At 42.1% G+C, this 12,473-nt stretch overlaps 1 protein-coding gene across 1 annotated transcript; it reads left to right on the forward strand.

Moving 5' to 3' along the window:
• The first annotated feature begins 1,140 nt into the window (after positions 1-1,140).
• On the forward strand, positions 1,141-2,547 carry LOC132534677 (tripartite motif-containing protein 75-like). Its single transcript, XM_060179143.1, has one exon. The coding sequence runs from the start codon at positions 1,141-1,143 to the stop codon at positions 2,545-2,547; it is 1,407 nt and encodes a 468-aa protein (XP_060035126.1).
• Positions 2,548-12,473: the final 9,926 nt, after the last annotated feature.

Consider the following 12,473-nt stretch of genomic DNA (forward strand, 5'->3'; position numbering starts at 1 on the left):
TTCCTACCAGCAGAGCAGGAGGGTTACTTTGACCCCACACCCTCTCCAGCATTTGCTGCTGTTACTTTTTCTGATGTATGACATTCTCACAGGAATGAAGTGATATCTGATTGTTGTCTTTATTTGCATTTCTCTGACAATCAGAGACTTGCAGCATTTTTTCATGTGTTTCTCGGTCTTTTGGATCTCTTCTGTGGTGAATATTCTGTCCAAGTCCTCCCCCCATTTTTCGATGGGGTTATTTGTTGTTGAGTTTGGCAAGCTCTTTATATATGTTGCTTATTAAACTCTTGTCTGATGTATGGCATGTAAATATCTTCTCCCATTCTGTGTGGGTTCTCTTGGTATGGGTAGTGGTTTCTTTTGCTATGAAGAAGCTTTTTAATTTGATGTAGTCCCATAGGTTTATACTTGCCTTAATCTTCTTTGTAATTGGATTCATTTCATTGAAGATGTCTTTAAAATTTATGCAGAAAAGAGTTCTGCCAATATTTTCTTCTAAGTATCTGATAGTTTGTTGTCTAACATCCAAGTCCTTGATCCACTTGGAATTTACTTTTGTATTTATTGAAATACAGTGGTTCAGTTTCATTCTTCTGCATGATTCAACCCATTTATTCCAACACCATTTGTTGAAGAGACTCTGCTTTCCCCATTTAATAGTCGGAGCCCCTTTGTCAAAGATTAGATGTCCATAGGTGTGGGGGCCTAGTCCCATCTCGTGTAGTTGGTAAGTGCAGAGATGGCTTGGGAGGAGAAGAGAAGCTTCACTGATTCCCTCAAGTGGAGAGTGAGCAGGCTGAAACAAACCCAAAGCCTTTTTATATCTTTGATCTCTCTCCTTCAGGTGCAGTGGCTACTTTGGAGGACTGACTGCCTACAATCAGAATCCCTAAACTAAACTTAATATTCTAGCAGCTATCTGAGGCAACAAACTAACTGAAACAGAGCTTCAGATGTTGAGTAGAAATCTTGGCCACCAACTTCTGTACTTGGGGCCACTGTGATAGTAGTTCTGTAGTAGCTGTGCTTCCATCCCAGGGGTACTGAGCAAAGAGGCCTGACGTGCTGCCTCTTGCTACTCAAGTGGAACCTCAGACCCAAAGTTGCTGAAGAAAAGCAGCGTGTCCTTCTCACCCAATGGAGGCATCTGGAGTCCTGTCAGCCATGCAAGCAGAGTTCAACTGCCCCATCTGCTTAACCAGCATGAGAGAACCTGCCACCATTGAGTGTGGGCACAACTTCTGTTATTCCTGCATCCAACAGTGCTGGGAGGGTCCTCAGGATAATTTCTCTTGCCCTGTGTGCCGGCACCTATGTCAGAAGAGGCACTGGACTGCCAACAGGAAGCTAGCAAAAATAGTGGATTTCATTCAGCTCATGGACATCGGAAGCAAGGAGGTGAGTCCACAAGAGGAGAACCTATGTGAGAGGCACAGCCAGGTGCTGAGTCTCTTCTGTGAGGAGGACCTGGAGGTGCTCTGTCCTGACTGTGTTGAGCCCCATGACCAACAGAGACACCATGTAAGGTCTCTGGAGGAGGCTGCTTCTTATTACAGACACAAAACTAATGATTCCATCACACTCTTGAGGGAGGACTTACAGAAATTACAGAAAGTGGAAGAGAGGGAAGACAGAAAGTTCCAGGAGCTGAGAGACCAAATACTTAAACACAAGTCCAAGTTAGACTCTGGTATAGAGAACTTGAAAGAATTTGTGGACAGACAGCAAGAAGCAGCTCTATCCAGACTAGCTCAAGAAGAGAAAGACCTTCTGCAGAGAATCAAGATAAATATCACTGACTTTAAAGACCACATCTGCACCACCAAGGCTCAGCTCCAGGAAGTTTCTGAGAGATGTGTGATGTCAGACATGAAGCTTCTGAGTGAGGTCAAGAGGATTCATCATATCTATGAGAGTCGAGAGGTCCCAGCTGTGTGCTTCTCCCAGCTACGGAGGGAGGTATATCATCTGCCTCCACTGGAATCAGCCCTGGAGAAGATTCAACAGAAATTCAGAGCAGAGGTGACCCTGGATCCACATACCGCAGATCCTCATCTGTGCGTGTCTAAGGACAAGCGATCTGTGACACTGAGGAAGAGAAAAAGTAAAGTTCTCCAGGGACAGCAGAGGATTCCCTTTGATCTGGAAGTCCTGGGCTCCCAAGAATTCCATGCTGGCCGCCATTACTGGGAGGTGCAGGTGAATGACAAGCCCAGCTGGGCCATAGGGCTGTGTAGCCACTCCCCCTCCAGCAGGGGGCAGCAGCAGCCAAGGTCTGGTCAGAACAGGCGCTGGACCATTCACCTGCAAGATGGATTCTATGTGGCAGGAGGTGCCCGTCCTGTTGTTCTGACTTTGAAGAGAAAGCCCAGAGGCATTGGAGTTTACCTGGACTGGGAGCTGGGGCAGATTTCCTTCTACAACTTGAGAGACAACTCCCACCTCCATTCTTTCAAGGAGACATTTTCCTACTCACTGAAGCCTTATTTCTGCGTGGGACCAGATTCCATTCCTCTCTCCCTCTGTGGACTAGCTGATCTTTAGAATGCTGTACAATGATTTTGGATTCTTTTTCTGAATATTTTAAATGTCTCATCTAGAAAAACTGTGTCTCCTGCCTTTCCTGTATGAAAACTTACAACTCTTTTCAGGAAAATTGCTTATGCTGAAGCCTATCTTCAATCCATCATGCTTTGTGCTAATAAAAGTGAAAACTTATGTGTTATGCATTTACAAACTACTGTATTTTACTGTGGACTGTGAACCCTTTATCCTCCAATCAATAAAGAAAACAAAACAAAACTAAAATTTATGTAATCATCCAGTAAATTTTTGTTTTTCTTTTTGAACTTCCTTTTCTTAAATAAAAAATATTTATTAATGAGAAAGATAGGAGGAGAGAGTGAAAGGACCAGCCCTCACTCTGGTCCTGTTCGTTATTATGCCTGGCTGATGCATTGCTTCACACTGTGATGTATTTACATAATCATTGTTTTGTCTCAGACCCGCCCTGCCTGCAGGGCATTGGTTTAATCCCCATTGGTTAGATGAAAGCATTGCTACGTTTCTGCTCAGCCCCCTTTCCTAGTCACTAATATTACTGATAAATTTTGTCTAAACTGTCATTGGTCACCTTAAGAACTCCAATTCTTTTAACCATATGAAAAGGGGCTCTGCTTAAAGTCAGATGAGATTGGTGGTCACATGGTTCCATTTTGCTCTTTGAATTTTTGTTGTTGTTGTTTTTTATTGTAGTCTTAACCTTTAATAGTACATAAGCTTGGTGTATTGTACCAAAGTAAGACACTGGGGTGGGTGGTGGGCAGTGTTCAGGTCCATGAAGGATGACAGAAGACCTAGTGGGGGTTGTATTGTTATGTGGAAAACTGAGAAATGTTATGCATGTACAAACTACTGTATTTACTGTCCACTGGAAAATAATCCCCCAATAAAGAAATTATTAAAAAACAGTGCATAATCTAAATTAGCATCTAAATTTCTTTGTTTAATTTTTTGAGAGAGATGCATAGAGAGAAATACACAGAGAGAAATACCAGAGCATTGCTCAGCTCTGGCTTATGGTGTTGTGGGGGATTGAACCTGGGATTTTGGAGCCTAAGAGATTCTCAGGCATGAGAATCTCTTTGCATAACCATTAATCTATCTACCCCCATGCTTAGCATTTAAATTTAAAACTTAAGTAATTTCACTTTATGCACATTGATAGATCTTGTGTGTTTTCTTCTTATTTATTTATATGCAGTTTTTATTTTCTAAGTTTTTTGTCACCTAGGTTATTGCTAGAGCTTGGTGCCTGCACTACAAATCCACTGCTCCTGGTGTCCTTTTTTCCCTTACTATTTTATTTGATAGGACAGAAATAAATTAAGAGAGGAGGGGTAGATATCAAGAAGGAGAGAAAGACAGACACTTACTTCATGCAGGTAGGTAGTGGGGGGCTCGAACTCAGGTCCTCTGCATAGTATCACGTGCACATAACTGGGTGTGCCCATGCCCTCCCCCCAATCTTGTGTGTTTTCTCGCTGTGTGCATCAGCTGTGTTTTTTTAATCAACACTCACTCAGTTTAACCTAGAACATGGATTCGGTAGTGAGAGTGGGTTTTGAGCTCTTTGTACCTTGCTGTATAACCTGAGTGGGATCCACACTTCAACTTGAAACTTGGACTGGCTTTGGTGTCTTGTACCAAAGCAAAGGACTCTGGAGAAGGAGGGAATGAGACAGGATGAAGGGACATTGGGGTCCTGGTGTATCTTCTAGGCACCAAATAATTGGAGATGAGAGATTGTGTCTATGTGTTAAAGGCTATATATATTATTATTAATTATTAACTCCCAATTAAATAAAAACATTTTGATAACATTAAACATAGGATAATAGTAGTTCTACCTACACATGATTGTTAAGAGGCTGAAATGACTAATATAGGGAATGGACTCAGAAAAAGGATGTTCACATGGTTTCCTGTGTGTTGCCTCTTCCTTTTCCTGACTATCTTCACTTTATTTACTTACTATAGAAACAGAGATGGAAGGGGAATATGGGGAGAGAGAGTCTGTAGCACTGCTGCACCAGTTTGAAGCTCCCCCACCCCTGGCCGGAAGAATGGCTTGAACCCAGGTCCTTTGTGTATGGTCAGATGTGCTCTCAACCTGGTGCATCGCCATCCAGTTCCTCATCTTGACTCTTTTTTTTAAAATACATTTTTTAATTTTTTTAAAATTTTTTTTTATTTAAGAAAGGATTAATTAACAAAACCATAGGGTAGGAGGGGTACAACTCCACACAATTCCCACCACCCAATCTCCATATCCCACCCCCTCCTCTGATAGCTTTCCCATTCTCTATCCCTCTGGGAGCATGGACCCAGGGTCATTGTGGGTTGCAGAAGGTAGAAGGTCTGGCTTCTGTACATTTTTAAAGTTATTTATTCATGAGAGAGATAGGAGGAGAGAAAGAACCAGACATCACTCTGGTACATGTGCTGCCGGGGATCAAACTCGGGGCCTCATGCTTGAGAATCCAGTGCTTTATCCACTGAGCCATCTCCAGGATCACAATCTTGACTCTTTGTATGTGCACACATTCACATATTCTTCTGTTCAGTAAACTGTTGTTAAAATTCGGAGGCTCCAGCTGGCCGGGCTATCTTCATGGGCGGGTAACAGAGATGACCAGAGACATACGGCTGGGCAGGGAAGCTATATTTCTTTTTTTCTTTTTTTTTTTTTTTAACCAGAGCACTGCTCAACTCTGGCTTATGTTGGTGCAGGGGATTGAACCTGGGACTTGAGGGAGCCTCAAGCATGAAAGTCTGTTAGCATAACCATTATGCTATCTACCCCTGCCCGGAAGCTATATTTCTTTATTCAGGAACAACGATTCATAAACTAAACCAAACTGATCACCAAACAGAACTCTGCTGCCTCTTTCCCCCTGCGGCGGCGCAAACACTCTCGAACTCTGCAACTCTCCAACTCTCGAACTCTGGAACACTCGCGGGGTTCCTAGGGGCCGGGCCAAGCGGGCCCGCGAAACTAGCAGGACTGATCCAATTTTCTTGGCGGGGGAGAACTAGAACAACCAAGCCAATGTAAAGCATACAACAATTCCCCCTTTTCTTTTTAACTAAATGGCTACAGTATCAAGGGTGTGGGGGTGAACAGAAACCTATATCGTACAGGCATTTTTAAAAAAGAAACTGGCACAAACATGGAGAAACATGTAAGCAAGTAAGAAGAACCAGTGTGCTGCCAAGGGAAGGCCTGAGGGGGCCTTTTTTGCCTCTGTGGGCAAAACTTTATCAGCTTAAAACAAACATTTCTTGCCTCTGGGGGGCATACTTGCCTCGACAGGCATTTGCATGGGGGTGGGGAACGGCCTAGAGTCCCAACGGCAGCTGGCTGCAATTTACTTACTATGAAACAAAACTTGTTATTAGCATAACCAAGCACAATCTAACGTTTCTAATAGAGAAGGATTTTGAGACTTTTACATATCAACAACGTCTTTTAACCTTTTGTTACACCCATTCAAGATGGAGACACACCCTAGGTGTGCGCAGGAAAGGAAACCTCAGGCATGAGAGTAATTAGCATAGCCATTGTGCCATCTACCATTTCTAATAGAGAAGGTAATGGAGAGTTTTACATATCAACAAGCCTATTTAACCTTTTGTTTAGACCAACTTATTTAAAATATATTGATTGTTAACTAATTTTTACCTCAGACTTTAAATGTAAGTTAATTTTATCTTTATGAGAATTACGTTGAAAACCTTTTTCATTTAACTTTGACTAGTAAGAATTTAGCTTTAAAGTTACTGTTTACCAAATTTTAAACATACACATAAACATGGTCATTAATACACGAGGAGAGAAACGTTTGTTACGAAGACATGTCATTTTAAACACGAATTTAGATATGTACTGTCTTATTTGTTGGGGGGGTGCGTTGTCCAGTGGTGGTCTCTTGGGCAGCTTCACTTCTAGGAATTGCAGGTTGCCATCTCTGCACAAATCTCTGCGTACTCCAGCTTGTCTGCCTTCTGACTGGACCAGCAGCTGGAGATCTCGTGTGCCCAGTTTCTGCAGGGAGCCTGGGGGTCCAGGAGGTCCGGGATGGTTCTAGAATTCATAGCAAGAGGGTGGGCGGGCCAGAAATGTAGAAGGCGTGGGCCTAGGTGCCCAGGGGTGGTGGCCATGATAAGCCGCCGCGGCCCTGCCCCATGGCCCTGTCATGTCTGCTGCCCTGCTCGCAGTGGCTGAGCAGCGTGGAGGGATCACACGTCCAGTGCCCTGCACCACGCGGTGGAGAGCCAGCTCCTGTGGGCTGGCATGCATGCTGGCATCGGGCTCCAGCGTGTTGGCATCAGGCTCCTGCGTGCTGGCATCGGGCTCCTGTGTGGTGGCATCGGGCTCCTGCGTGGTGGCATCGGGCTCCTGCGTGCTGGCATCAGCCTCCTGTGGGCTGCGGGGCTCATAACATCATAACTACCTCCATATGACCGTCTCCTTTTCCTTCTCTTTCTCTGGGTGCTGACTGAGCTAGAGTTCTGAACCCTCTTATCTTCATCCTATCACTTCTCCCCTGCTGGGAGTATGGATCAAGGTTGTTTATGGGGAGCAGAAGGTTCTGGCTTCTGTAGCTGCAGTTCTGCTTAGCATGGGTATTAACAGGTCGATCCATACCCCCAGACTGTTTCTATTTTTCCCTAGTGGACCAGAGCTCTGGAATTGGGCATGTCCAGGACACATTGGTGAAATCATCTGCCCAGAGAAGTTGAAATGGAGTCATGGTAGCATCTGTAACTTGGTGTCTGGAAGATGACATGAATTAAGTTGAAACAAGATGATTAATGAACAGGAACAGGGTAGAAGAAAGCTAGGAAAACCATTTTAGGCATGTTCCTGGGGACATACAACTATGGTAGTTTTGCTTAAGTTTGCTAGCTAGTCTGATGTTGGATAAGAATATTGTCTGACAGGGAGTCAGGCAGTAGTTCAGTGGCTCAAGCACACATGGCGCCAAGCGCAACGACTGGCTTAAGGATCCCAGTTCGAGCCACCGGCTCTGAACCTGCAGGGGTGTCACTTCACAGATGGTGAAGCAGGTCTGCAGGTGTCTATCTTTCTTTCCTCCTCTCTGCCTTCCCCTCCTCTCTCCATTTCTCTCTGTCCTATCTAACAACTATGACATCTATAACCACAATAATAGTAACTACAACAACAATAAAAAACAACAAGGGCAACAAAATCAGAAATAAATAATTATAAAAAATTTTTTAAAATAAGTCAGAAACAGAAGGATGAATATGGGATGATCTCACTCTCAGGCAGAAGTTGAAAAACAAGATCAGAAAAAAAAAAAAAAAACCAAAAACACAAGTAGAACCTGAAATGTAATTGGCATATCACACCAAAGTAAAAGTCTCTGGGGTGGGTGCGTAGGGAGAATACAGGTCCAAGAAGGATGGATGACAGAGGACCTAGTGGGGGTTGTATTGGTGTATGGGAAACTGGGGAATGTTATGCATGTACAAACTATTGTATGTACTGTTGAATGTAAAACATTAATAACCCAATAAAGAAATTTTAAAAAAGAAAGAAAAAATATCTTTTTAAAAAAGAATATTGTCTGAGGAAGCTAGGCGGTGGTGCAGCAGGTTAAGCATACATGACACAAAGTGCATGAACAGGCATCAGGATCTCTGTTCCAGCACCCTGTTCCCCACCTGCAGGGGGTTCACTTCACAGGCAGTGAAGCAGGTCTGTGGATGTCTGCTTTTCTCTCCCCCTCTCTGTCTTTCCCTCCTCTCTCCATTTCTCTCTGTGCTATCCAACAACAAAGACGGCAATAATAACAACAACAGTAACAATAACAATGACGATAAACAACAAAGGCAATAAAAGAAAAAAATAATAAAGTTTCTTTTGAAAAAAAGAATATTGTCTGAGACTATGGTGTCAGAGTAGAGAAAAGGGCTAGAAAGTTAGATGAGGACAGGGACCCTGTAGCTTCCATTCTTATAAAAAAATTCTGTCGCTATTTTTTTTTAATTTCTTTATTGGGTTATTAATGTTTTACACTCAACAGTAAATGCAGTAGTTTGTACATGCATAACATTTCCCAGTTTTCCATATAACAATAAAAACCCCATTAGGTTCTCTGTCAGCATTCTTGGATCTCCATTCTCCCCACCCGCCCACCCCAGAGTCTTTTACTTTGGTGCAATATGCCAGTTCCATTTCAGGTTCTATTTGTGTTTTCTTTTCTTTTCTGATCTTTTCTTTTTTTAATTTCATTATTGGGGAATTAATGTTTTACACTCAACAGTAAATACAATAGTTTGCACATGCATAACATTCCCAGTTTCCCCCCACGAGGTCCTCTGTCATCCTTCATGGACATGAATTCTCCCCACCAACCCACCCCAGAGTCTTTTACTTGCGATATGTCAAATCCATTTCAGGTTCTACTTGTGTTTTCTTGTTGTTGAGATTTGCTATATTCTGGTTAGTAGCCTCTTGTCTGATATATGGCATGTAAAGATCTTCTCCCATTCTGTGAGTGGTCTCTTGGTTTGGGTAGTAGTTTCTTTTGCTGTTCAGACACTTTTTAAGTTGATGTAGTCCCATAGGTTTATGCTTGCCTTAGTCTTCTTTGTAACTGGATTTGTTTCATTGAAGTTGTCTTTAAAATTTATGCCATAGAGAGTTCTGCCTATATTTTCCTCTAAGTATCTGATAGTTTGTGGTCTAACATCCAAGTCCTTTATTCACTTGGAATTTACTTTTGTATTTGGTGAAATACAGTGGTTCAATTTCATTCTTCTGCATGTTCCAACCCATTTTTTTCCAACCATTTGTTGAAGAGACTCTGCTTTCCCCATTTAGTAGTCTGGGCACCTTTGTCAATGATTAGATGTTCATAGGTATTGGGGCTTACTTCTGGGCTCTCAATTCTATTCCACTGGTCAGTATGTCTATTCATGTTCCAGTACCAAGCAGTTTTGATGACAACAGCCCTATAACACAATTTGAGATCTGGCAGTGTGATGCCTCCAGTTCTGTTCTTTCTTCTCAAGATTGTTTTAGCAATTCTAGGACTTTTCTGGTTCCAGATAAACATTTGTAGCATTTGTTCTATTCTCCTAAAAATGTGGTTGGGATCCTGATGGGGATATCATTAAATTTGTAGATGGCTCTGGGTAGTATATTCATTTTGATGATGTTAATTCTGCCATCCCATGAACATGGAATATCTTTCCACTTCTTTGATTTCTTCCTTTATTTACTTTTTGACCCAGTAGTTGTTAAGGAGTGTACTGTTGAGCTTCCACATTTTAGGACTTTTATTATCCTTTTGTTGATTGTTAAGTGTTAGTTTAATTCCACTGTGGTCTGAGAAGATGCTTGGGATGATTTCAAAGCTCTTGAATTTGCTGATGCTGTCTTTGTGTCCTAACATATGGTCTATCCTTGAGAATGACCCATGTGGATTTGAGTAAAATGTATTCCAGTTTCTTGGGATGAATGACTCTGAAAATGTCTAATACTTCTAGTTTATCTATCTCCTCATTTAGCTCCCTCATGTCTTTATTGATTTTCTGCCTGCATGATCTGTCAAGTTGAGAGAGTGGGGTGTTGAAGTCCCCTACTATGACTGTGTTGCTGTTAATATATTGCTGTAGCTCTTTCAGTAGATGTTTGATGTATTTAGATGGCTTCTCATTAGGTGCATAGATGTTAATAGTTGTTAACTCCTCTTGATTGACTGATCCTCTGACCTGTATTGTTATGTGAAAATATTATGAATGTACAAATGATTGTATTTTATCGTCGACTGTAAACCATTAATCTTCCAATAAAGAAATTAAGAGAGAGAGAGAGAAGAAAAGAAAAGTAGGAAGGAACTAAAAGAAAAATATATGGTTCTGGAAATGTGTTCACTGTTAAAGGCATGGTACCACAGTTGATATTCTGGCAAAAATTAGCTCTGAGTCTCTTTCTCTCTCTCACGGATTATTATCTACTTTAGTAAAGTTTAGACATGCAGATACATCTTAGAACTTCTTTAAAAAGTGAATCATAATTATCACACATTTTCTATTACATTATAATGAAGAACAAACTCTTCATGTATATGTTTAGTATGGAAGGGTACAGAGGTATAGTACAACACTTCTGAGAGTGGAACTCCCCGTTCAGTACTCAGTGCCTCCTGTGCAGCAGAACTCTTGCTCTTTCCCTCTCTCCCACCATTCTTCTCCTAATTAAATCTTGAAATAAATTTGAGGATCACAAATCCATCTTACATGGGTCTTCATTAAAAAAAATCATCATTTCAAGATTTTTGACATTGACAATGCAAAGTAAAACACTAGAGTGATGGCTAAATAACTAGAGTTCAAGTGCAAATGCATCAGAAATGATATAGACACAGAGGGCACTCTAGCAGGCGCAGACTGAATTTCAACCATGACCTCTGATGACTTTTAATAGCTAATGTGTTTGAACTATCTGCACAGTGGCACAAGGAAAAGATGTGAAACTGGCAGACTTGTCTCTCTCCTGTCTTTGCATTGAGAGAATCTTTTAATTTTAGCCTTTTTGTTCAATTTGGATAGACTGAATATCCACTGAAACAATGAAATCTTTTTTATAAGTTTTATTTATGAAATAGAAATGTTGACAAGACCATAGAATGAGAGGGCTACACTTCCATACAATTCCCACCACAGAACTCCATATCTCATCCCCTCCCTTGATAGCAATCCTATTCTTTATCCCTCTGGGAGTATGGACCAGGATCGTTATGGGGTGCAGAAGGTGAAAGGTCTGGCTTCTGTAATTACGTCTCCACTCACCTTGGGCATTGGCAGGTCGATCCATATAGTCCATACTCCCAACCTCTCTCCCTTTCTCTAGTGGGGCAGCACTCTGAGGCTCCAGGACATATTGGTGGGGTTGTGTGCTCAAGGAAATCCAGCCCTAGAACCTCTAGGGTGGAACTCACTTTCCTGCATGATTCTCTAAATTCATACCAACTGATTCTGTATCTGTTGATCCCAACCTAATAAATGCAACCAGTACCACATCAGCATATTTCACTTCAGACTGTGTCCAGAGGTGCCAGGCATGGAATATCAGCCCTTCAGCTTCATTACTCTGCTGAGACATTTCCTAGCTCATAGGAATCCTTGGTTCCATTTCAGGTGGTGCACTTCTTAACAAAACCTCCAAACCTAGATATGGACCAGGATCCATGAGATAGAGCATATGTACACATGTATCCACAAGTTGGGGAAAAATATATACCTTAAAGCAAAAAGGCACAAAGGTTTCCAGTGAGTCAATAAATGAAATCTGCTTCTTCTTTGTTTAACAGACACAACAACTTTGCTCAACACTCGTATGTGGGGGGGGGGGAGCCCCAAATTGTACACAGATGAGGAAGCAAATGAGGCTGATTGAAAGCTGGAGATAAATTTCAGGTACAAGAAGACAGCTTGAAAGATCCCTGGGCAACTATGAAGATTACAGACTGTGAAAAGAGTTGATTTGGATCCAGTCTGAGTTCCACACAACTATTCATTTTACTGCTGTCCCAGTATAAGTGGTGTTAATGGGCATTGAGGGGATTTAGGAGGAATGTGAATATGGCCATGAGATTGTGCACATCTCCACTGTTCTAGGGTGGCCTGATCCCATTAAGGGGGATGAATCACTCCTAAAACAGAGCTCACAATCTGCTTAGCCCCAGGCCTGCCCCACCCTGCCCTAGGTGGAGCCAATAGTCACTGAAGGTGGGTCTCAAAGCTCCACCCACTTGCTGTCATATATCTACTCTGGCCACATCAGAGAACACATTTCTGTTCCAGACTTCTTTGCAAACCCTGTTTGTAGAACACACAGCTCAGGAGCCTTGAAGAGCGCACTCACCATCCAG

This window comes from Erinaceus europaeus, chromosome 19 (assembly GCF_950295315.1).
Source record: "Erinaceus europaeus chromosome 19, mEriEur2.1, whole genome shotgun sequence".
In the NCBI taxonomy this organism is placed as follows: Eukaryota; Metazoa; Chordata; class Mammalia; order Eulipotyphla; family Erinaceidae; genus Erinaceus; species Erinaceus europaeus.